This window comes from Apiospora phragmitis, assembly GCF_038363925.1.
Source record: "Apiospora phragmitis strain CBS 135458 chromosome Unknown utg000006l:1.0-5683423.0:1.0-5690449.0, whole genome shotgun sequence".
In the NCBI taxonomy this organism is placed as follows: Eukaryota; Fungi; Ascomycota; class Sordariomycetes; order Amphisphaeriales; family Apiosporaceae; genus Apiospora; species Apiospora phragmitis.
In genome coordinates this window covers 2,524,393-2,548,814 of record NW_027117404.1, presented here as the reverse complement: position 1 = coordinate 2,548,814, position 24,422 = coordinate 2,524,393, and the positions used below count along the sequence as shown (strand labels likewise).

Genomic DNA, 24,422 nt, shown 5'->3' with positions numbered 1-24,422 from the left:
TTTTCAATCTTTTCAGAAAGAGAGGGGGGAGACGATATGACTGCTTGAGCTTCTTCCGACTTCGTGGTTCAATGGTAGAGCTCAGTATAGCTATATACCTCGAATGAAGAGCTGGCAGCGAATGGTTTTCTTAGAAGTGAATATGTAAGTGCTGGGGAATATCCTGAGGTCGCTCCGGACACTAGGGAGATTTCGAGAATAGTCGACTAGATTCTATCTCGGCGGTAAGCGGGTCGGACAGTAGTGGGATTATGTTCTTATCGCCAGCGGCAGGTTGCTAACAAAGTAGAACGAAAGCTAAAACTGACTGGTCTGAAGCTAGGACAGCACAGGGCCAGTGACAGAGATGTGGATATGTGCTTCTCATTACTCGTAGCCCCATAAGCCCAAAAGTACCCTTCCGTCTAGATGATCGTGAGCTCGATACTATCGCTTGATGACGGTGGGAAAGTCAGAAGCCCCCCGAGATAACTCTCCTGGTTTACTTCTATATCGCCAGCGTCTTTGCTCCATCTGCCCTGAGAGCGAGCCGTCAACACCCCAACCCTGCGGAAATGCATCGTGGTTCCGGCTGGTTTTAGCAATAGGATCTCATAATACCCTCGCCAATCTATCATATGGTGTGTGAGCGGAAATGCCATCATGTCTCGTCCAATTGATTCGTAAATCGCCTTGTCATCTAGACACCTAGAGCCATCGTTTCCCAGATCGAGACTAATCCCCAACGTCTTGTCCGCAACCAGGGTAGCTTTGCTTATTGGTAAAAGTAGTCCTTTCACCCTAAGATGACCTGACCGGGAGTCGGGTATAAACGGTGACTGGACAGGTTCGATGTGTAGTATTTCAAAGCAGACCGTCCCTGTTTTTGAAAATGGGGTACTGGGCCTGGACTTAAAGTGAATTGGCCCTTCCCATGAGGCCCAAGACCAAGTTGGCCCTTGGGGGCTTATCATCCGTCGCCCCCGAAGCCCATAGTTCTGCGCGACCCAGGAAAGGCCATTTGCGAGGTCTTCCTTCCAAAGCCCGGAGACATTGGTAAAACCCGTGGCCTCTGAAACCCGTTCCATTACGCCAGCCAGGGCATGTAGCTTATCCTGCTCCTTGGTCAAGAACCGGAGGGTATAGGACTCCACGATCGAGTACCATGAGCTCAGCACATCCATCGGGTCTTCAGAATACCGCATTTTCCCTCCAAGCCAGGGCATTCGGTTGTAAAAGTTTCCTGGCAGGCGATTGTCTTCTGACCAATCCCCGCTCCAGCATTCGATGAAGATCAGGTCTTTCGTAAAATGGACCAACCTCCGCGACAGAATTCGTTCTTGGAATGTCCATCCCCGGCTGCTCCAGTGCGCCTGTTCCAGGTCCATAGTAGGCTCATGATATAAGGAAGGGGAGGTTTTGACCTGTAGAAAGCAATGGCCGGCCTCGATCGAGCTTTCGGTAGGTATGCAATACGGTATCCTGGCTGGCAGGCCATTGGGTGCTGGCCTCTTCAGGAATCCGTCGTGTGCCGAGGTTGCACTCGTTGCAACGATGGTGGCATATGCATTGGAGTATATTTTAGCCATCCTCGGCGACTCTTTGTGCCAGTCGTCGGAGCTGTCCTGAATGATGCAGAGCGAGTCGATCCAGACATAGCGGAGATCCAGCGCACGAGTGGCTTCGACAGCATCCTGAAAAGATTGCGGAAGGGCTTCAAACTTAATGAAGCCCCTATCCAGTGAGACTGTTTCCTGGGTTGTGACCAGAAAAGGGGCAGTGGTCTGTGGGTTTCCCCAGACGTGGCTCAACGCTGCGTAAGCCGTCTCGGCTGGCAAATCGCCTGTTTCAACCAATCTCACCCTTTTGCATCCCGTGTCAACGTCAAGCAGTCGGCTGGGAAGTATCCTGTCATGTTTTGATTGGCATAAGACGTGGTGATTCGAACAGTCCTCCAGATAGGCCTTCATTGCCATCTTATTTGATGAGCTCAAGCAGTTGATGGTGGGTATCCGCCCTCTGATTCTTCCCGACACCATGTGGCTGTCTTATAATGTGATCAGCTTCCAAAACATCGACTCAGCCTTTGGTTGAGCGTGAGGCTGTGGTGGTTCAGCACAAGCTTACTGGGACTACCGTATATTCTGAATGGTGCTGTGAATCCTTTCTTTTTGTAATCACCATACTTGACCACCAAGTCGCACTGATACGGTCCATTCTCATTGGCCGGCAGCCGCAGATCCCGCCGGCTATCCATTTGGATGATCATTGACTCAATAAGGATCTCGCCCTTGCACGACCCCATGTCTGGTAAGTAGTCTACCCGACCTTTGCGCAGCGCCAAGTGCCAACGTATGCCGTGACTGAGCACCTCACAAGCCGGACAGCCGGAATCCAGTAGCTCGGTAAGCTCCGGGTAACGAACTGAACGGTTCCACGGAACTTCATATGAAAGCCACGTCGTATATCCAAAGGCAAACGTAGAGGTGCAATATCGACAAAGGCCACTGAGAAGTATCGGCTCGCGGTCGTGCCATAAGGTAAGAGCCGTGTCGGACATCACGACATTAATGTCTATAGTGTTTGCAATATAAGACCCAAGAAGTTCCGTTTACGTAAAAATGGTTCCGACGAGGCTCCAATCTGGATCGTGATAGGGGCTCAGGTTGTATGTGACGAAGTTACTCGCAACGGGGTGACTGAAGGTGGAATAGTTTGGTAATGGCGTAGAACAACGGTTGCTAACATGGCCCCTTTTACTTCATTTAAGCGCCGCTATGGAGACGTTGGGGTTGGGCGCGTGCAATAGCCGCCTACGACGTGATAGGTTAGCTGTGATAGGCAGGTACATATTGCAGGTTGCATATGCGGCTCCACAAGCCGTACAACACTGTGTGTGATCCCTGATCTAACCGATATGTCCCTCTAGCCGATTAGTTGAGATGCCGAGTAGATGGGTATCAAAATCTGTTTATATTTCAAGGGTAATATACTTTGATCAACCGACCTGTATTCAAGGGCAGTCGATATTGAATAAGAACTTAGGCAAGGGGGGTGCTTTGCCAACCGTCCATGATTCATTACTTGCAGGACGTTGCATTGCTCATGAGACATAGACTTGGAAGACCATAAGAGACTGTCTTGTTAAATGGGCTTTCGTACGTACGTACTGGTTCCGGGTTCGATCGGGGTTATATCGTTATATTCTGTTGTTCATGTCTATCTTCAGTACGAGCTGCGAGGGGCATCGTACACCCCTCTTGATGAAACAGAAAAGGGGTTCGTGCGCGTAGGCACGTAGCACCCCTTTTGGAGTAGTATGAACAGCTTTAGTTCTAGCTGTTCCAACATGTCTACTTCTCCTTTTCTTTAGCTGGGTCAAGTCTTACTGGTGAAGAGTTGGGTTTCTATTGGAACAGCCACTCCAGGGGTTTCTAGCACCTCTTGAAAAGGGCGTCACGTGCGTGCGACGCACGGATCATTAGCCCCTCGTATGAAAAGGTGAGTACTGGCGGCTTCCCGCTAATTAATAAATAGAGGAGATAAATAAAATATAAGTACCGTTTTAACCTTTACGTAATGTACGTACGTATTAGAAAGCTTATTTAATATTAATTAATAGTTATATAAAGTAATTATAAATTAATAAAAATAAAGAAACGGTTTTACGTTAATATATAAATAAAGTAACCGTACTAAGTAGTTTAAAAAGATCTTTAAATCTTTAAAAAAAATAAAGCTACTTTTTTCGTATAAAGTTTAAATCTTATCTTTTTTAAAACGAATATTAAAAAAAAGAGACTAGGTTATAATACAGTTAGAAAATTAATTAAACTATATACTATTTTATACCCGAAAATAACGTTATATAAATTAATTAAACGATACCTTAATAATAACGTCTACTCTTAATACTCTTTAACCGGGCTAGGACCTTAATACTGAATAACCTGAAATCCTTTAAACGTCCGAGCCGTCCGAAACACCTAAAGACGAACCCGAGATCACATATAAAGAAGCTATAGCGATTACGAGAATAAAACTCGGGGTTTAAAAAATAAATACCGACTTCGAAAAATAAAATAACGAGCCGGACCCGACATTACCTGAAACGACGAAGAAGGAATTAACGATATACGCCGCACGATGCCTTTATAATTATTACTCTTTTAAAATTACGAAAAATACTTTTACGAAATAATTCGTTTACGATTTCGCTAAATAAATAAAAGAGGCATTTAAAAATATTAATTATATATTTTTAAAAACTTTTTTTATATATTTAAAAAAGAACGGAATTAATACCCCTAACGATAATATAATAACCGGGAAGTTAATAAAGCTTACCGTATACCGATATACCTTATCGCTTAAGCCAAAATAATAACGCCGACCCCTAACCGTCTAAAAAAAGAGTATTATATAAAACTTAATAAAATAACCGGCTAAAAATTATATAATAAAATAAGAAACGCGGGAAACTTATACGGCATAACCGGCCGTATAATTAAACCCCGATTACTAATATCTTTCTTTCCCGGCTACGCATCCCGGTATACCCGGTATTAAAGCCTTTTAAAATATCGTTCTTTTCCTTGCTTTTAATTAAATACTTAACGTTAATATGTAAACGTTTAACCCGGTATATATTATTATATATAATATTTTATTAATTCGAATTATTTATAATAAAAAAATAAATAACTTTAAAATCGTCCTATTTTTTAAAGTATAAAAAAAGATTAACAATTATACCAGCGTATTGTACAATATTTTTACTAATAAAATACGATTTTTCATCGAGACCTGCCGCCGATTAAATATCTTAAAAAATTAGTATTACGCGATTTTTCCGGATATCCTAGCCGGCCGTACGGTAGACTTTTATTTAAACTATATCGGCTTAAATAAAAAATAAGACTAAATATATACCGATTTCGATAAATATTTTAATAATTCGATAACTTATACTTAATATTATACGAATTAAATAAATATTATATTCGTATAATTAAAAATAAAAAACCTTAAGAAATCGTTTTTAAAAATTTTAAAAATATTATTTAATAAGCTAACCCGTATATAATAAACCTTTAAAATAAAATTTTTTAAAAAAAGCACCTCTATATTTTTATTATACAAGCCTACCGAGGAATTCCCGAACTCGAACCGGCCTTTATCCACCGGTAATTAATATATAAGGGTCTATTTTCTAACCTCTAAACCTCGCTAAATACTGCGATAAACCGAAAAATAATAACCGGCTACTTAATAAAAAAATTACCGCTAAAAATAACCCTTAAAACGTATATAATTAATAAACGCTTTATTAATAACCGTACGAAAAAAAATAAGCCGTTTTATAATAACAAACCCCTTTATAAAAATAAACCGGCATTTTTTAATAACCGGAATTAACGAATAATAATACCGTTCCGACCTAAACTAACGTATAGAAATAAGCCGTTTTAAAAAAAAACGTACCGAATTTATTAAAAATAGGGATATTAATTAATAAACTATTCGTTTAAAGAGTAATTTCGAATACGAACTTAATACTTTTAAGCGTACGAAATTATCGAATAAAATCCCCCTCGTATTAAAAAAATACGAAATATTTGTATAAAATTAAAAAAACCGTAAAAAAACTTTAATAATAAGGAAAATTATAATTATATTAATTTAAAAAATATACGGTAAGGAATTATTTACTTAACGGACGCTACGTTCCTTTACTAGCTTATAAAAAAAATATCTATTCCTTAAAGCTTACCGTATAAGCGGATTAATTTAGCTTAAGCGGCTAATATAGCTAGGTATATTAAAGTGAACTTTAAAATACCGGTACCGTATAGTTCTTAATAATCGGTAAGCTCCAAGCCGAAGCCTACGTACGAGAAAACCCGGATACCTAGATCGATTAAATTCCCGGATCGGCCGAAATTAAATTCGGTAACTTATTTCTAGTATTATTAATCGGTACCCTCGACGTACGGAACTAGTTAAGAATAACGAAATATTATATTTTTAAAACCTAAACCCTTTTTTTATTATTATTATACGATATTAATAAATTTAAAACGTATTATAATAATATCTTTAATATTATTATATAAGCCGACGAAAAGATACTTCCGGTTATTAAGAAATAAGGATATTCGTTTTTTAATATTAATCGTATAAAAACGACGGTATACCTTATTGAAGTATAGCTCCGGCACTTTTACCGTCGGTTTGGACATCTCTATATAGAGAAGCTATATAACTTTTTAAAAAATACTAGCCACGATAACATTAAAACTTCCGTCCTTGACGAAATTTAAAAATTTTACTCTTAATATTAAATATATAACCCGGTATTACAGCGGTTTAAATTCTTATTTTAAAATTTATATAATTTTAATTATAAAATCGTTATTAATATTATATATATTAATAAATAAAACGTATTATATATTATTAATATTAATATATCCTTTTAAATAACTATATTCTTAAAATTATTTAATATAAAACACTTAAAATACGCTTTATAAATATTAAATATACGTCTATTAAAACCTTTCGAATAATATTTCGTATAACCTCGAAACCTATTTCTAAAAAAAGTTCCGGAATTATATATAAATAATAAGAATTATATATAAATAAATACTAATTAAAACTTATTAAATAATAAAAAAGATTAAAAAAACGTACGTTCTATTCCGCCAAGCGTATAATATTTTATAAAAAAAGTTAAGTAACTATACAAACCCGGAAATAATCTTTTAAATAGCGGTAAAAACTTTAAACAATACTGCCAGCCCGGATAGGCTCGTCCTAACACTTTTTATTTTTAAAATATATCCCTAAATTAATATAAGTTCGCCTCCGTCGCTAAAAATCCAAGCGAGAGCGGAAGCTATACAAAAAGCGATAAAAATATTACGGAAAATTCGAGTAAAAATTAATATTAACTAAGCTTTAAATACCCGGAGCGGATTATATATCCATAATATTTTTATACTCCCGCTCCGTATAAAAGTTCTTATATAACAAAAAAAAAGAAAATAAACCGGACCGTACCCGATCGCCGTAATCGAAAACTGTATAATCCGAGTTAATATATTAGACGGCCTAAAAGAGTTCCGAGTTACTTAAATTAAGTTATATTTCCAAAAACCCGAAAAACTTATAAAAAATATGGAAAGCGAGAATAGCACTACTTTTAAAATAAAGGATAATATTACCTCTAAAATAGAGGACGTTATTATTATAAAATAGCTCGAAATTCTTACGTAATAAGGTTAAGGCCGACCTTAAAAATATTTATTTTTATATAACTCTTTAATAATATTCCTTACTTAAAAAAAATATAAAAACTACGACCTAACCGTTAAACTCTAAATAAATAATATAATCACGGTTTTTAAAACCCCTTTTTAAAAATCGAATACGGAAGAAATAAATAACCTCGCCGTATAAAAGGTATTCAAATTTATCTAATTCGACCCGAAAACCTATAATAATTACCGAATCTTTAAAACCCGGCTCGTACAAAAGATTAAAAAAAAAATATTAAACCGTACAAGAAATCCAAGCTCGTTATTTAAAAATATAAAAATACGGAAAAAAAGAAAATCCTTACCTAATTGCTAATAATCTAAAGAATAAATTAAAAGCTAATGTTCGTATTAAAACCAACCCTTATCCAGAACTTTAAAGCTTACGAAAAACTACGAGATATTACCTAAGCGTATATTTAATCGTACGATAAGCTTACCCGTACAATATACGCGAAACTTTTAAAAAAACTCGAGTCCTAATACCCTAAAAAAACGCTCTTATAAATCGTATCACTATTATATAGCCTAACAAAATCCGAACTATACTAATTTAAAACGTACCACGAATACCACGTATAAAACTTAAAAATAACAGTTTTTATATATAACCCCTATCTATTTTTTATAAATAACGGCCCGAAAACCTTTAAAATTATTACTATATAAATTAATAATACCTTTAGCTTCGCTATAAGCCCTTTTTCTAAAAAAAAAAAATAAAAAACTAATAAAAATAACGTTCCATATAAAGCCGAAAAAAACTTTAATAAAAAATACGCCCATAAAATTTAATAAAAATAAAATCCTATTAAAAACGTATAATATCCTTTTTTAATAAAAAGAATAAACTAAACAACTCTAGCCTATAAACTTAAAAACTACCGACTAAAATTAATAATATATCTTTTAATATATAAAAAGGGCGTATATCGCCTTAATTTATTAATTAGAAATAGCGTATAACCTATCGATCACAGCTTAAATACAAGCCCTTAAAAACAAAAATATCGAGTACTTAAACGCCCGAATCGTTTAATAGATCGAGAACTCGACACGAAAATTCCGGTATATCCCTCTTAACCTTTAATATATAAAAATATATATCTTTACCGACGGTTCGTTTATAAATAATAAAGACCTAACTTCTCAACTCAAATACCTTATCGTGCTCGGCTAAAAGACCGAGCGTATAAAAAACCGATTCGAAATTTAAAATAATATTATTTACTAAAACTTAATAAAATATAAAAGAGTTATTCGAAATATACTCGCCAATAAACTATACGGGATAATTTCTAACGTCAATAACGGTATCGCATTAAATATAACGCTTAAAAAAATCGTATAAAACTTAAAATTCTAAAAAATTCTAATAATTCTTTATATAAACTCGAAATCCTTATATAAATATTTAATAAAGCTTAATATAATAAATAAAAAGCGACTAATAATCAATATTATATCGTTTTAAAAATCGTATAAAAAAAAGAAATAATAGAAATCTATTAAATAAATAAACGAAATAACCCGGCGGACGCTTTTATAAAGAAATCTTTAAATAAAACCCTTAAATAACTTATCTTAACGAATAAACTAATTATATAAATAAAAGCGTACATTAAAAAGCTTCGCCTATATAACGAGTAAGCGAAAAATAAAGAGTAAAAAAAAAAAGAATCTTCCCTTTAAAAAGAAAAACTGCCAGTATTAAAACAGCCACTCCAAAAGCTTCTAACACCTCTTAAAAAAGGCGTTACGTGCGTACGACGCACGGATCATTAACCCCTCGTACGAAAAGGTAAGCGCTGGCGGCTTCCCGCTAATTAATAAATAGAGAAGACAGACAGAATATAAGCACCGTTTCAACCCCTGCGCAGCGTACGTACGCACCAGAAAGCCTATTCAATAGTTTCATATATGTATTAATTACACTCAAGGGATGTATTTCCTAAAGATTGCTTCTGCTGCACCCTAGAGATAGAGAATTATACTGGCCACTATTGCAGCTCCTTAAGAGCACGTCTCAGCTGACGTAATTGCCTGTATGTAACGCTGTATTCAATATCCTCCAAGTTCCTTTTGTCAGCTACTCGTTTTGTGACCGAACGGAGGTCTGTACTATCACCTCTAGTAGCAGCTGCTTACCCTTCTTCTGCCACACCCAAATCTCCTTTGCCATAGCTAGAAGAGGCTATTGTAGTTACATTAGCCGACTGCGGATTATATTAGTTCTGACTTCACGCTGTAAAAGGGGGTGTTATTAGTTTTCATACTTAGCTAAATTTCTTCCTATTTAGATCCTATTATACTGCTAGGCATAGTCTGTACCGTAAGTACCTTTACTAGGCACTACATATCTAGATTAGAGAGCAAGATATTGTATGTTGTATATCAGATAACGACGAAACATCCAAGCAAACCCCGACTTTCAACCGGCCTATAACTTTATGCAAGAGTTGATCTTGCACATCCAGTAATATTGAACTGGTGATTCATACGTTAAAGGGGATAAACTCAGCAGACATGTACCTGGCCTGTTTGCTGGAAATCAGCCCATAATGACGAGTCCTAACTGTGTTTGCACTCGGCTCAGAGCATCATTCAGCAGCACGGGGCGCATGTTGACTCTTCCATGTCCCATCTTCTGTAGATGCCCGCATATGATGTCCAATGACAATGTACCGAATTGATTGCTAAGTACAGGTAGTGCTGTAGAGAAAGCAGGATACTCTAAAAGAATGCTACCCATTGGGCAATACAGATAGCCTATTCCATGCGGTGTAACCTCTCACAGTTCTCTGATTGATGCCGAAGTTAGTTCCGCACTACTGCCTGTAGTTGAAAATCAAGGGGGTATAAACGTCCTACAATGCCCGATTCCTTCGTTTGCTTCACTTCTAGCATTTATCTTTTCACATCCATCTCTTTCGTCGACGGAACGTCAAGCCAGCTGACAGCATGGCCAACGAATTTAACAGTTGCAAGAAAACAGGCACTGACCTCAAGAAATGCGCCAAATGCCACACTACTTTCTATTGTTCGAGAGATTGCCAAAAGGTCGATTGGAAAGTTCACAAGAAGGTGTGCAACCCGAACAGCCAGAACAACCTGTCCGACAAGATTGGACCTTCCAATGTCACTCATAACAACACTCAAGAGCCCTCACGCACTCGTAGCCTTGACCAGCCCATCTCCAAGCCTTACACTCGCCTTCACGACCGCAAGTGGCTCCATGACCGCCCAGAGAAGGACGTGTATAGACTCCTGATCGACTGCTATCGCATGCGCATGGAAGACAAATGCAAAATCGACGGCCGGGCAGAAGCTGGCTCCGTACAAGCCGGTGCCTCCAACCTGGAGCAGAGCTTCCGCCGCTTGTTGCACGTGGCCGAGGCCAAGCCCGACCTTCTGCCTCCCTGGTGGGACGACGGGAAGAAAGAGGCGTGCGTGAAGCTAGTCAGGAGGTCCGGCGGCGAAGATGGCGGCGGCTGGAGCTGTCTGAGTCGCGCCGCGACCAAGGAGGAAATCATCGAGCACTATGGCAACCCGCAATTCCCCATGCATCTACGTCTCTTCGGCGAGCAGATCTTCGGGTACACCCCAGGGAGCCAGGGCAATGGCGCCCAAGTCATAGAGCTTATGATGATGGCCATGGAGGCGCCGGGTGCCAGGCCAACGATGTTCGGCCATTTCACTCTCTTGTAAGGCAGGCTTATGCTGGTGCACACAGCCCTTGCGGGCCAGAAACGGATAATTACGATTCATTCACATGATATCAGACCCTAGAAGTCTCAATTGGACTGGGGCTCAGGATCAAGTGCACATATCATATGCAGATACCAGAAACCCCCCCCCCCCAAAAAGCATTTCACCCTTGTTCAAACCCGATATTATGAGAAGAAGCATCCAATGAGCATTAGTAATTCGTCATCGTGTACAAAGCCAGCAGGGTAGTATTCAAATTATCCACTTCCACTTCTGCAACTGGATGATATCCCTTAAAACCCTACAGTAAGAAGTAAATTCCTCAAGCCCAGACATACAAGATGTTGGCGACTATAGCAACGAGCCCCTGGAACCCCAGATGTCTTCCCTGCCGAGGGGCTGAGTCTTTGAACGGGTCGCGGAGCGGACCAGGCGTTGGAAGAGCATTTTCTGTAGCAACACTCTGATCATTTGTCGAGGTGGTACGCTTCCGGGTCAAAGTGACCGAATGCACAATGAAACTAGTCGGATCCACGACAACCACTGCCGTAGAGGTATGCGGAACTTTGACAGTGAGTATTAGATCAAAATGCCACTAACCTAGCTTGAGGTACAGGAGAGACACTTACAAGCGAACTGGTTACGATACCAGGTCACAGGCCCAGAATAGGCGCCGGATTTGCACATCAGGTAGGTATTTCTATCCGGACTGCCTCTTGACTGAAAGACGGTGGCGTCTTGGCAAGTCAAGCCAGCGGGACTACGAGGTAGGACGGTTCTCATCAGTATAGACCCATACATAGTCTTCAAGGGGGTAAAGATGTAATTTTAACAAAACTTACCAGGCGCCGTTCATGGCACCCGGCCCGACAACATTCTGGCCTGAGCAGCCTGTGGCAAACTGGCAGTTTGCGGCGATGGGATGACAACACGCGCCGTAGCCACCTCTCACTGCGAATGTGGTGCCGCTTTGGCAGGTTGCCGTTTCCCCTATAAGTGATTACAGTTAGTTAATATTTTGCCCCCCTCGATAGTTTCACCCAATACACCCCGAAGAGGAGGGTCCTACAGTTCGGGCCCGTAGACGAATTGGGCCATGGAAACTGGCCGATGTAGCTCGTCATCCCGACTTGGGGCAGATAGCTCACATCCGCTTGGCGTTTCCTCCGGAGCTCTACCCCGTCTGGCTGAGCGGTATAGTCCTGCAGGTCCGGGACAGAAGGCGGCGCGGTTATGCTGGGCACCGGCGGGACATCTTTGTCTTGCGTCGGCGGCAACTCACCGCTCCATTCCGAATGTGGTGGTGCTGTTGGTGTAGGGAGGTTGAGGAAGTCGGCCTCTGCCGAGGAACAGAGTACGGCAATGAAGAATGAGAGCTGCCTCATATTCATCATAGGCTAGGTATATAGAGCAATACGACAGTACGTGATCATGTCAAACTGACACAGGAACAAAAGCTCAACGGTACAGGGTCCACGGAACCTGGGCTGAATGTCGGATCTATGTAGGTCTTGGGTTCTAAGCTAACCCAGCAACTTGGTGGGCACTATATGTGACAGCTGAATCGGTGGCGTTGGGTAGCACACGCCAGTATCAACGTTAGGCCTGTGTTCAGTCTTGGTGGTATGACATATCGTTCTGGAACCGCCGTCTGATTGGTACTCATTGTTTGCCTCACTCCTTGATCATCTTCGTGTAGCAAGCGCTATGGGCTGTAGCTGGCGCTCATACCAAGACCACTGACCAATAACAGAACAAGGACTATACTAATGAGCAGTAATGCGATGACCAATGTGGGTGTATTCATTTTTGGCACTGAGCTGGTGAAGTATTGGGTTGATAAAAGCGTACGTAACCCAGTGGACATCAAGTATAGCATGTTCTAATATGATGCTTTATAGTCGACTAGTCCAAGGCTTTCACATACTAAATAAATGCAGTAAAGCAGCGGCCGTCGCCAAGAATGAGACATAATTAACTGGTCTGTGAACGGCCTGGAGAAACAATGAGAATGAATGACGGAAGAAGGTGCCAATAGTCTTTATCGAACTCTCGCTCGCCATCGTCGTCGACCCGACGGCGCTGAATGAATGCTACACGGGAAAATATATAATCCTTTGTCCATTCTTTCCGTTATGTTCCGAATCTTGCCAATAGCACCTAAAGCTCACGTATGTTTGCCTTCAGATCTCAGCAGACAGTTCCTCGAAGAGATGCCTGTGGTTCGAATTAGATTAGACTCATCAGTCGGCCAACGTTATTCGCTTATCACCTGTAAGATCGGCCCCACCATGCATCTGATAACCCGGTAGATGCATGCGGGGCAGTGGATTAGAACTGGAGGGGTGTTTTGTGTCCCTCAAAACAAAACCTATTTGTCAACATTCATAGAGTTGGTGAAATAACAAGAGCAATGCTTGACAGCAAATAATATCGGGCATATGGAAATGACTGAAGGAGAGCGGCTAATAGGGGGCACCTTTAACAACTCCTGGGTACGATGGCTTGGCTCTGTCGTAATGCCGAGACCGGCTGATAGTCTGCGAAATGGCCCGCAGCCCTGCAGGCAAACCGTTGATCAGGAAATGATATCATGTTAAATTCCGCCATCACCAAACAGCAAACGGATAAATAGCACCTATCTGCTTTGATACCCGCTACACAGATAACCAAATAAGGAGACTCATCAGGCCATTAAGTCGGCAGCTACTAATTCCCTATCATGTCGCTGACTGTGCTCTCGGATGACGACATCCGTAATATCCTCGAGTCTCTCACGAGCTCCGAAACCGAAGCTCTTGCGGACTTGATGAGGAATGCCCTCCGCGAGTACTCAACCGGCACGCAGAATATCGACGCCGGCCTGATCCACCAGCCCGAGCGGACGGTAGTACACTCCGATGCGACCAATGCGACAACCTTGTTCATGCCCAGCATCAATGCAGACGGCCATGCAGTCAAAGGTAAGTTGTCAGGCCTACCTTCCATTCTTTGCGCGCACCACCCACCACTAACACTTCGCCCAGTCGTCACGCTATCCGGAGGAAATGCCGCACCCGACCAGCCCGCCCTGAAACCGACGGGCTCCGTGACGGTCTTCTCGCCGCAGGGCGCGCCGACGGGCTTCCTGCACGCCAAGACGCTGACGGCCTTCCGCACGGCGCTGGCCTCGTCGTGCCTGCTGACGAAGCGGCAGCACGTGCGGACACTGACCGTCTTCGGCTCCGGCCTGCAAGCGTATTGGCACGTGCGGCTGGCGCTGCGGCTGCGTGGCGACAAGGTGAAGCAGGTATACGTGATCAACCGGCAGTTCAGCGACAGCGCGCGCGACATACTGAAGAAGTTCCACGCCGTGCCGCTCGAAACCCGGGAGCGCGAGGGTTGGGCCAACGTGAAATTCTCCGTCCTGACCCCGTCGTACGGCGAGTACGAGCGCCTGACCAAGGAGTACGTGCGCGCCGCCGACGTCCTCTACTGCTGCACGCCCAGCCACGAGCCGCTGTTCGACCCGGCCATCCTGACCAACACCAACGGCCGCCGCAAGGGCCGCCTCCTCGTCGCGATCGGGAGCTACAAGCCCGAGATGCGCGAGATCCCCCGCGAGCTGCTCGAGCAGGCCGTCCGCGGCACGCACGGCGCCGGCGGCGTCCACTTCCACAAGCACGCGACCGAGGGGGGCGTCGTCGTCGTCGACACGCTGGACGGGGCGATGAAGGAGGCCGGCGAGATCATCGAGGCCGGCATCCAGCCGAACCAGCTAGTGGAGTAAGTACACGCGAAACTTTTCACCTCGAGCCCTGAAACGAGCGAGATAAAAGGAAAAAGACTAAGAGCTAACATGACACGATGAATAAGGCTTGGTGAACTGGTCATGATCCGCAAAGCAGCCGAGGAAGAGGACTCAGTCGCCTCGGCGTCAAGATCGGGATCGTCGGCCGACATCACAGCCGACCTGGACAAACTCGAGATCGCGTCGCACAGCTCGGCCATGTCGAGCATCTACGGCCGGAACTCGACCGAGGCCGCCTCCTCCAACCCGGAGCACGGCGAGGGCGATGACGGCGGCAGCGGCCGAGGCTCGCGGAGTCCCAAGCGGTCCGGCAGCTACACCAGCCTCTTCAGCAAGATGCACAAGCCGCGGCCGTCCAGCCAGGGATCCGACCGCAACAAGCAGGACGAGCCGGACCACCTGGCCCGGTGGCTGACGTCGGGCAACGTCATTTACAAGAGCGTGGGGCTGGGGCTCATGGACCTCGTCGTCGGCACCGAGATCATCCGGCTCGCCAAGGAGAAGGGCATGGGCCATCATATCGAGAACTTCTCGTAGTCCGAGTGGACAGCCTTATGTTGGAGCCTTTCCTATTCTGAATGCTGTTGTCTTCGTCACGAGTTACATTGATTTGTGTTGTGTCAAATTAAAAAAGAACTAAGGAAGGAGACACGCGTATGAATGGATGGTGTTTGGTCATGTCAAATTCTTTCTCGTGGCGAACTTCGTACAGAGGCTATGTAGAAGTAGAACAAGCCTAAGCTAGTGTGCTTTTAACCAATACAAGCGGAATACCATATCAATGCAGCGTAATAATGCTTATTTCGAAACGACCACAACCCAAGCCTCATAACAATTTCTCGTGAACAGTTTTCTACTCGGCAACCCAGACGGCAGCCATACCCATGCCAGTACCGATACACATACTCGTGACGCCGACCTGCTCACCGCGCCGCCTCAGCTCGTAGAGCAGGGTGCTGACCTGGCGGGCGCCGGTGCAGCCGAGCGGGTGGCCGAAGGCGATGGCGCCGCCTTTGGGGTTGATTTTCTCCATGGGCAGGCCGAGCTGGTTGGCGCAATAGACGCACTGACTGGCGAAGGCCTCGTTGATCTCGAAGATGTCGACGTCGTCCTTGGAGATGCCCGTGAGCTCGAACACCTTGGGGATGGCGCGCCAGGGGCCGAGGCCCATGAGCAGCGGCTTGACACCCACGATGGACGCCGCGACGTACTTGCCCAGGATGGTCTGCCCCAGCCTCTCGGCCGTCGACCGCTTCATCATCAGCACGGCGGCCGCTCCGTCCGAGATCTGCGATGCGTTGCCGGCGTGGATGGAGCCGCCCTGCGCGAACGCGCCCTTCATCTTGCCCAGTGACTCGGCCGTGGTGCCGGGCCGCACGCCGTCATCCTTGGCGACGGTGATGGTCTTGGTCTCGCCCGACTTGGGGTCCTCCCACTTCACCGTCAGCGGGTGGATCTCCTCGTCGAAGAGCCCGGCCTTCTGCGCCTTCTCGGCCTTCTGGTACGACGACGCCGCGAAGGCGTCCTGCTCCGCGCGCGCGATCTTCAGGTCATTGGCCATGTTCTCCGACAGGACGCCCATGGGCACCTTGCAGTTGGCGGCTTCGGGGACGGACTCGAGCAGTTCGGAGAATTCGGAAACGGCGGCGGGGCTAGTATTTCGAGCAAAAGGTCATCTGTCAGCAACAAGTTCCCCTAGTAATGCTTGCATGCATTGTATCGTATGTGTGTGTGTTTACATACCCGTAGTGTAAGCTCATGCTCTCAACACCGGCACCGATGCCGACCTCGATCATTCCCGCGCGGATCTGGTTGGCGACGTCGGAGCACGCCTGGAGGCCCGACGAGCACTGGCGGTTGAGGGTGCGCACGGCGGTGGTCTCGGGGAAGCCGGCGACGAGGGCGGCGGCGCGCATCTCGGTGGCGCCGCCGCCGGGGGCCAGGACCTCGCCGACGCACACGTCCTCGACGAGCGACGGGTCGATCTTGGAGCGCTCAATGATGCCCTTGAGGGCGCCGGCCATCAGGTCGGACGCGTGGGTGTCCTTGAAGCCGCCCTTACCGCCCTTTGTGAATGCTGTGCGGAGACATGCTGTGACGACGATCTGGTTTGGGAGTCGGGATGGTCAGCTTCCTGAAAGCGAGCGTTGCCGGGTCGTGGATAAGGTTGTGGATGTGTAGGTAGGGGAGAGCTTACATCGTCGGGGCTCTTGATCAGTAGTCGCTCCTTTGCAGACTTTCCGGCGATCTGACCGGAGATCTGTTGTAGGCGGTCGAGAGCTGCAAATACCCATGGAAGTTCATCAGTCAGGCTTTCCTTGTGGTATTTTGGCGGTGCAGGTAGCGTGTGTGTTTACTTACCACCCATCTTGGCTACTTGCGGTAGAGATGGCAATGAAGTGGATACACGCTGCAGGGGGCGACTTTTGGCAGAGGAGACAGATACAATAGACTGATACAGGTGCGCAATAGTAGTAGATGTCAATGTCAAAGAATGAAGTTGAAGTTGAAGTTGTTGTCTGTTCTGTTGGTCCGGCCGGTTTGTAAATCATTCGATCTTGTATCACTTGTCGTGTGAATGAACCTCGGAACTTGAGATCGAAGCGGGTCACACTTTGTTTAGTAACCGTCCGGCACCCCAGCACCTCAGCACCTCAGCACCTCAGCACCTCAGCACCTCAGCACCTCAGCACCTCAGCACCTCCAATACCCAGTACCCCCCTGTCAGTGCGGCAACAACGCAAGCTGATGTCAGAATTCACCTCCGAGGCTTGCCGGTTCGGCCTTTCAATTGGGGGGAATCTTTCTGGGGGCACATGTCAGGCGTAGCGTCGTAGCCCTGTGAGACGGCTAAATTCTAGCTGTCTTACTGCAAGTGTCTCCAAGTGGGCCGGCCATCTTTTGGCACGCAAGCGTGGGCTCAGTTGCTGGGCTTCGGGGGCCAGACTTTCACATGCCAGAACAGCTTGAATCAGCCACCAACTAACCTAGCATGCTTACTCACGCATACCTACGAATAGGCCGCGAAATCGCAACACCCCTCGTGACTTGAGGTGGCGCCCGCACATTGCGGTCATTCGATATTTCAAGCGTGGATAACCACGAGAAGGGTAGGTATGTAAGCAAGTATGTAGTATGTAAGCAAGTAAGCAAGATCACGAGTGAGGTTCATACTTCAATATATAGGAATTTCACAAGTCTGCCTATCGTATTGCTCGGTCTTGGTCCGAGACTAATGCGGGACCCCATGGTGATGACTCGCTCGGGTCTCTGGCTGGGGAAATGCATCCACTCCGTCATTTCCCCAGGTCCCCGGATGTCTCGCTTAGTGCAGCATCCAAAAGCGGCTGCTGCTTCACCGGCTGTATTCTCTCAAAGCGCAGCCAGAGCTGGCCGCTGGTAGGGTGAGACGTGTAGCCGTCCGTGGGTTCAATACCCTCGTCGTTGACAATGTGGCTAGTATAGTTGGTATAGATCGCCGCGACAAGCAACTTCATTTCTGCGTTAACGGTGTCAGTCTATACGCGTGTTGGCCAATACGCTTCATGACCATCCAATACCTACCGTGCATTGCGAAGTTCGAGCCCAAACACATACGTCCACCGCTGGAGAACCCCCAGAATTGACGGTTAATCTCTTTATGTCTCTGCTCGTCCATATCATCGCGACGCCATCTTGTGTGGTCCCAGGTCCCGGCATGCGGGAAGTATTTCTCATCCCGGTGCAGGTTGTATGCCGAGGCAGAAATGCGCATACCTCCGGGGATTTCGTATGGCCCTATCCGACATGATGGATCGGGTGTTATTCGCGGCTCCGGGCCGCCTGCTGGCGCATATAGTCTGATGGTCTCGACAATGACGGCGTGTAGCAGTGGCAGGCGGTTTAGCTGCCCGGAGTTGGGTATGATGACCTTGCCACCCCCCATGCTCATGTTCGGTGTTAGGGAGAGGAGCTCGGCTCGCAACTGACGCTGTAGATCCTGCGACTGGGATAGATGCCATGATAGGTAAGTCAAAGTAACTCCGGTTGTCTCCTGGCCGGCTAACAGATGATCGAATATCTCGGAGGAGATGGTGAGATGTCTCTGGAAGATTGCAGTGTTGAATATGGGAGACTCTTTACCTCTGACCCTTTCTTCTTTATCTAGCCCGTGCAGCAAAGCGCGTATCACGACGGCGTCGTCTGCTAAAGTCTGCGACTCGTCATCCCTTGTCTCAAGGGAGGACAGAGTGGCAGCGCACAGCTTCCCGCACCACTCCTCCAGCTCTCTATTTGCAGCGTCGACCCTTACAGGTGTCAAATGGAGACCGATAAAGCTCGAGAGCCTGGAGAGCAGTGGCAACTCCTGACTGAAGAAGCTGTATCCTTTACGAGCGCGATACAATCCCAGCCAATGCTCGCGGTAGGCCTTTTGCTGGATGAAGCTGGGACTGTTGCGGCGGCCAAAGCTGTAGGCCGTTATAAAGTCCATGGCAACAGCTGAGAAAAAAGAATGTACATCGATTCCTTGGTGCGCTTGTCGCCCATGGGAGGCTTCCTCGAGCGCAGATAGTACCCGTGCATTGAGAATGACGTCGGCTTGAGCGGCAACAGAAGCGGACGAGTGAATATATGACTTGGAGTAGACATGGGATATCATGCGTTTCCTGGCACCATGATGCTTGGCGTATATCGAAGAGAACATGTTCGGCACACTTATGGCTTCTCAGAACTCTGCTTGTAGTTGTTTTCAAGGAGTGTATGTGTACTCACCCATAGTTGTTGAACACCGAATACCATTGGTGCTTGTCGAAACCGCCTTGGTAGACAGTTTTCACACTTTCCATGTCGTTGATGCTGATCTCGTTAGGAGCCAGGCGGACGATGGGCCCGTATCTTCTATGAGCTTCACCAATGGTTCTGTTCTCCCTACTGGTATACCTGGCCCAGAGGATCCAGATTGGGGAGACGGCGCATGACCAGTGTGCTTTCGGGATTCTGGCCAGAGGCGAGAGCAGGACTGGGTATAGGGCAAACCGGAGCAGAGAAAGAACTGTTAACAAAATGAAGGCAGGAAATGCCAGATCATAATAGATCACTTCAAGCGCCATTGCGGATGAGGTCAAATATTGCACCAAATTGCATCGAAGTTCAACAGGCAGAGAGGGGTAGAATTCAGCAGATTAATTCCCAGCGGCCAGTATACCGGCCAGCTTAAGCATGTCCAGTCAATAAAAGCGACCAGAAGTAAGTAGTATTAATCGATTTATGTAGAAACCGCCTGACAAGATGTAATGCGTGAATGTATATATATACTGTGTAGTTGAAACAGCTGCTATAATCACTTGACACGACGGCGATTGGAACTTGGAGATGTTCCCAACTGAATTGGTTAGGAGTATGATGCAGGAGAGTATAAACGGCAATAAATGCTTCAGAAGATTAGGAATAGATAAGACAGGCTGAGAGTTGATGCAGCATCGGTAATTTGCATATACGGACACGAATCTTGCATAAGCCGCTTTAGCGTATTAACCGGTGATGGTGTTTCAGTCAGTATTTAAGGTTGCACCTGCGTTTTGTTTTGCCTTTCAATGCTCAATTTCAAACTATTTACTATTGGGCGAACCCTCATTTTTTACATGATGTATTGACTTGCGAAAACCAGGTAGACGTCGAATAGACAGTATCTGTCTTGAAGACAAGAAACTAGGATGTTGCGCCATACCAGTCATCCTATAATTGTACTACTGAAGGACCCTTATTTCGCCGGGGGGCAACCAGTCGCGGCCATGATGTCAATTATCCGATCCACCTTGGATGACTCCTCGGATTCCAGCAAGCTTACATTCACAGTCTTTGGATGACTCAACCTTGGAGGATCTCGCACAGCAACGGATACCCATAATACCCTTCAAGAACGGGCCATGATCGTGGTCTGCCAGAATTCCCAAAAGCTCTTCTCATTAGCAACCAACACACAAATCCGACGAATGCTCTAGGTATTTCATACAAACGACGCCCTGTCCGAAATGGAATTTCTGACTATCAACGAGTCGACGCGACTCGACAACCTACCTTTAGATATCCTTCTAATCATTCTCGCCCATTTCAATACGGCGAGAAGTGTTGCCCGTCTCGGCACAACCTGTCGGAGACTTCGTGAAGCGGTCAAGGTCGACGGCTGGCGCAACTTCGTGAGAAGCCGCTTCGGCACACTTCGTCTCCCCATCAAAGTCTCGGATGATGAATGGCAAGTGTTGGCTAAGAACCTGACATGGCAATCGCGGGCTTGGGAAAGGCGCGCTTTGACTGTTGACTCCCTCATTCCGCACAAAGATAGGAGCACCCGAGATGGGGCAGACCGAAGGCACCACAGGCCAGCCCAGCGTACCCAGACTTTCCCATGCCAGATCATAGTAGATGCATTCTCCCGCAAGGATGGGAGATCTGTGCAAGAGATGGTAGTTTGGGGTGCTGGGGAGGATATCTTCGCCCGGTATCGAAACACGCCAGTAACCGCTTCGCACCCTGAAACTTGGCACTCTCTGGCAGGCTCCCAGAATGGATTCAAACCTGGAAAGGATGATGTGACTTCGATATCAATACTGGACCAGGAAACTGAGCCCAGTGTTGTGGTGGGTAGAGCCTGCGGCGACCTCCGCCTTCTTTCACTTGATCCTAGCCAATTTGGACGAACACGCATGGCCTTCCAGCCTTCTTCCACCGAAGATGCGAAAGACCACTATACACAGAATGAGATCCAGGCCCTTGACTTCGACCAGAAGTCACGTACCTTAGCCGCGGGTACGAAGGGCAATGTTCTCTTGTATGCTACGGACCCTTGTGAAGCTGAGAAGGTCGATACCGAGGAAGGCGAGGGGGCATACATGAGTGTAAAGCCACGAGATGCGTTCAATGTCCACAAGCTTGACGACTCCGTACCATTCAAAACCATACGTTGCATGCGCTTTACAGAGAACGGGAGCATTGCCCTTGGACTAACTAGCAGCACGCAGCCCCTGCGATGCTTGACTTTATCACCGACTGGCCCACGATTGGAGGCAGCGTCAAAGATACTACCTTCAGCTCGTGCCACAGACTCTTATGCGCTGAAGGACTGGACTAACGCAACTGTTCGAGGGCTACTTCCCATTGATACTGCTTCAATCACTGGAGGGAGAGGCAACGTCATCTTAAGTTCATACGAAGATGGCACCATCCGCCTTCAGGACATGCGCTCGCCGTCGCCTGTCGATACAATCTTCCAAGATAACTTTGAAATCATGACGCCTAGCGGCGCTCTTTTGGCATACGGAACAGAGCGGTTCATTGCGGGCAATGCTCGGTCGAACACAGTCAAGATATTTGATTTCCGGTGGAACAAGTCCTACCTGCATACCGCATCTCTACCGTGCAGTAGCGAAACTCCTTATCCATCACCGCGGCCCCCTACCTTGACCACACCCCCATCTTATCCTGAGCGCGGTTGTTGTGACCACCTGCCAGGGCACGAATGTAGGTGGCACGCGCTCTCAAAAGACAGCTACTACAGACCGAACTACACGGTATATTTGCCCATGGTCATGACCAGGTCGACCCCCGTTTACTCCCTCGCAAAGCCGTCCGACACTTCTCCCACCTTGTATGCCGGGTTGGCGGGCGAGTTGGTGGAGGTGAACCTACGCGAAGAGGCTGGCGATCTCCGCAAGCGACCTCGTGCACCGGCTTCGAAACCACTATACGCGTGTCGCAGGGGCCTTGCAAGCATTCTTGAGACCGGCGATGGGTTCTCTCTGCCAGATATCAGCAAGAGTCAGAGGGTGCCGGAAATGCGCACGCAGTCGAACAGGGTGCAGGTGGATCACTTACCGCAGTCTGTCCGAAATCGACACCGACTCGATGAGCACTTGCAACTCCCGCGTGACTTCCCTATTCACTCAAACTAGTCGGCTAATGGTCGTACCAGCTTGTCCATAGGATTTCTTGTGGTCTTGGTGCTCTCCTCCGCCCGTTTACTCCGGGGTTGATGGGAAGTCTCTGTCATAGTCCCAATCACCTTCGGCAGCTGTTGGCTACTTCTCCCATAGTATGTTGAATTCGAAACTAGACAATATGTCGGAAGTACTCGCAAACCCATCCGTTGAGGGATCAAACAACCGAGAAAGGATATCATCGTGCAGCATTGAATCGACATCGGCGCCTGGTGAGAAAGCTAGTCCGCCGCTCCAGTCAGGACCATCCAATCCCTGGCTAACTTGGTTCGATTTAGGTGGGAGCGATGGATATCCTTCGGTTTCCTTCGTGTCAGGTGGAACCTGCGGAACCCCTTTGGTCGGTTGACCATCTCTTGGTATTTCTGCTATCAATGCTGCCACGATGGGATGGCCATTATTGGGGCTATCTTCTTGTTCTTGGAGTTGAGAGGTTGGTGGCTTGCCAGGCGTGTCTTGGAGGGCTACGCCCGAGTCCTGTGACTGAGAGGCTGCTGGTGTGCTCGGCTCTGCATCGCATGTCCCTTCTGTTGAATTGGCATTAGTCCAGCGGTCCCATATAAGCAGAAGAGCGTCTCCAAGAACGTCCTTTTGGAAGTGACCAGGTCACGCTCCTCACGTGGGAGGTTCCATGTCACTGTTCCTGTGGATTCGAAGAACTCCAGTAGCAGTTCTGGCCCCTTGCCGGTAAAGAAGTCGTAGAAAACGGTCATTTGTTCCGATAGATCCCTATCTATGTACGGTGACCGAGGTTTCGGTGAGGCGCAAACAGGACGTCGAAAACGGTGAACCACTGCTTGTCCTCCGGCATTTTCGAGGATACTCTTTGTCCTAATTCCCTCTTCTGTTTCTCTGAGATACCTTCAATCTCGATCTCTGGGTGTCGGGAACACTCGTTAAACCGTATATGGTCATCTCGGAGGTCCTCATCCTCAAATGTCTGACGACAAATGGGACAGTGTATGGGTTTGCGGTGGCATCGTGTAAGATGTTGTTTAACATCCCGTATTCGCCCCAGGTAATAGCGATAGCAGTTCCGATAGCGTACGGGGTCTTTCTTAGCAAATGGACAAGCGAGCCACAATCGCCGGGTTTGTGTGCGGCGCTTGTTGGTGGTTCCCGTGCTCGGCCTGTCTGCGCTTTCCAAGGTGGAAGCGCCATCTGACGAACAGACTCGTTTCCTCGGCGGCTCATTCTCACGGCCATTCTCCCTCTAGGGATCCCGTCAGACTCGGCCCGCCTCCCGCCCAATCGGGGCTTATTTCGTTGAGGTCATGCGCAGCACGCTTGTGTGCTGCCATGACCACGTGCAGGAACTGGGTCCTGACTGTGTACGTGGGGTGAGTTTCTTCAAGATCCTCTGTGGCTTCAGTACAAATTGACGCAGGCGTGTCAATGGCTTCGTCGAAATTAGTTAATTCGGTTATGTCGTATCCAGAGCGGCCCATGTCTCCCAAGTCCCAGCATGATCAACCTAAGTTGCGCCCAGACTTACTGCTCAGAACCAGGGCCCATACATCCCGAATGTCTCTTTCTTGGAATATTGGTGTGGTTTGGCACAGCAGTGGCTATGTTCAATGATAGGTAAAGGTACAAGTCTGATCTGAGATTCGATCCGACACTAGACGTTGTTGCGCAGCTCGAGAT

The 24,422-nt window shown here is 46.5% G+C and overlaps 7 protein-coding genes across 7 annotated transcripts; 3 read left to right on the top strand and 4 right to left on the bottom strand.

Moving 5' to 3' along the window:
- Window positions 1–10,265: 10,265 nt before the first annotated feature.
- Window positions 10,266–11,012, top strand: PG994_006048 (uncharacterized protein; the record flags this gene model as incomplete). The annotated part of the gene is made up of 1 exon (XM_066857457.1): window positions 10,266–11,012. The coding sequence occupies one exon, from the start codon at window positions 10,266–10,268 to the stop codon at window positions 11,010–11,012; it is 747 nt and encodes a 248-aa protein (XP_066716726.1).
- Window positions 11,013–11,334: 322 nt separating this feature from the next.
- PG994_006047 (uncharacterized protein) lies at window positions 11,335–12,403 on the bottom strand (the record flags this gene model as incomplete). The annotated part of the gene is made up of 4 exons (XM_066857456.1): window positions 11,335–11,576; window positions 11,642–11,772; window positions 11,855–12,002; window positions 12,082–12,403. 4 exons carry the CDS (start codon window positions 12,401–12,403, stop codon window positions 11,335–11,337), a joined length of 843 nt encoding a protein of 280 aa, XP_066716725.1.
- Window positions 12,404–13,734: 1,331 nt separating this feature from the next.
- On the top strand, window positions 13,735–15,339 carry PG994_006046 (uncharacterized protein; the record flags this gene model as incomplete). Its single annotated transcript, XM_066857455.1, has 3 exons — window positions 13,735–13,975; window positions 14,039–14,777; window positions 14,868–15,339. The coding sequence occupies 3 exons, from the start codon at window positions 13,735–13,737 to the stop codon at window positions 15,337–15,339; spliced, it is 1,452 nt and encodes a 483-aa protein (XP_066716724.1).
- A 316-nt stretch (window positions 15,340–15,655) lies between these two features.
- Window positions 15,656–17,170, bottom strand: PG994_006045 (Thiolase- N-terminal domain-containing protein; the record flags this gene model as incomplete). Its single annotated transcript, XM_066857454.1, has 4 exons — window positions 15,656–16,454; window positions 16,546–16,907; window positions 17,000–17,082; window positions 17,164–17,170. The coding sequence occupies 4 exons, from the start codon at window positions 17,168–17,170 to the stop codon at window positions 15,656–15,658; spliced, it is 1,251 nt and encodes a 416-aa protein (XP_066716723.1).
- A 928-nt stretch (window positions 17,171–18,098) lies between these two features.
- Window positions 18,099–19,892, bottom strand: PG994_006044 (Tryprostatin B 6-hydroxylase; the record flags this gene model as incomplete). Its single annotated transcript, XM_066857453.1, has 3 exons — window positions 18,099–18,301; window positions 18,367–19,496; window positions 19,555–19,892. 3 exons carry the CDS (start codon window positions 19,890–19,892, stop codon window positions 18,099–18,101), a joined length of 1,671 nt encoding a protein of 556 aa, XP_066716722.1.
- Window positions 19,893–20,813: 921 nt separating this feature from the next.
- Window positions 20,814–22,730, top strand: PG994_006043 (uncharacterized protein; the record flags this gene model as incomplete). The annotated part of the gene is made up of 1 exon (XM_066857452.1): window positions 20,814–22,730. The coding sequence occupies one exon, from the start codon at window positions 20,814–20,816 to the stop codon at window positions 22,728–22,730; it is 1,917 nt and encodes a 638-aa protein (XP_066716721.1).
- Window positions 22,731–22,856: 126 nt separating this feature from the next.
- Window positions 22,857–24,223, bottom strand: PG994_006042 (uncharacterized protein; the record flags this gene model as incomplete). The annotated part of the gene is made up of 3 exons (XM_066857451.1): window positions 22,857–23,302; window positions 23,395–23,504; window positions 23,976–24,223. 3 exons carry the CDS (start codon window positions 24,221–24,223, stop codon window positions 22,857–22,859), a joined length of 804 nt encoding a protein of 267 aa, XP_066716720.1.
- Between the last annotated feature and the right edge of the window lie 199 nt (window positions 24,224–24,422).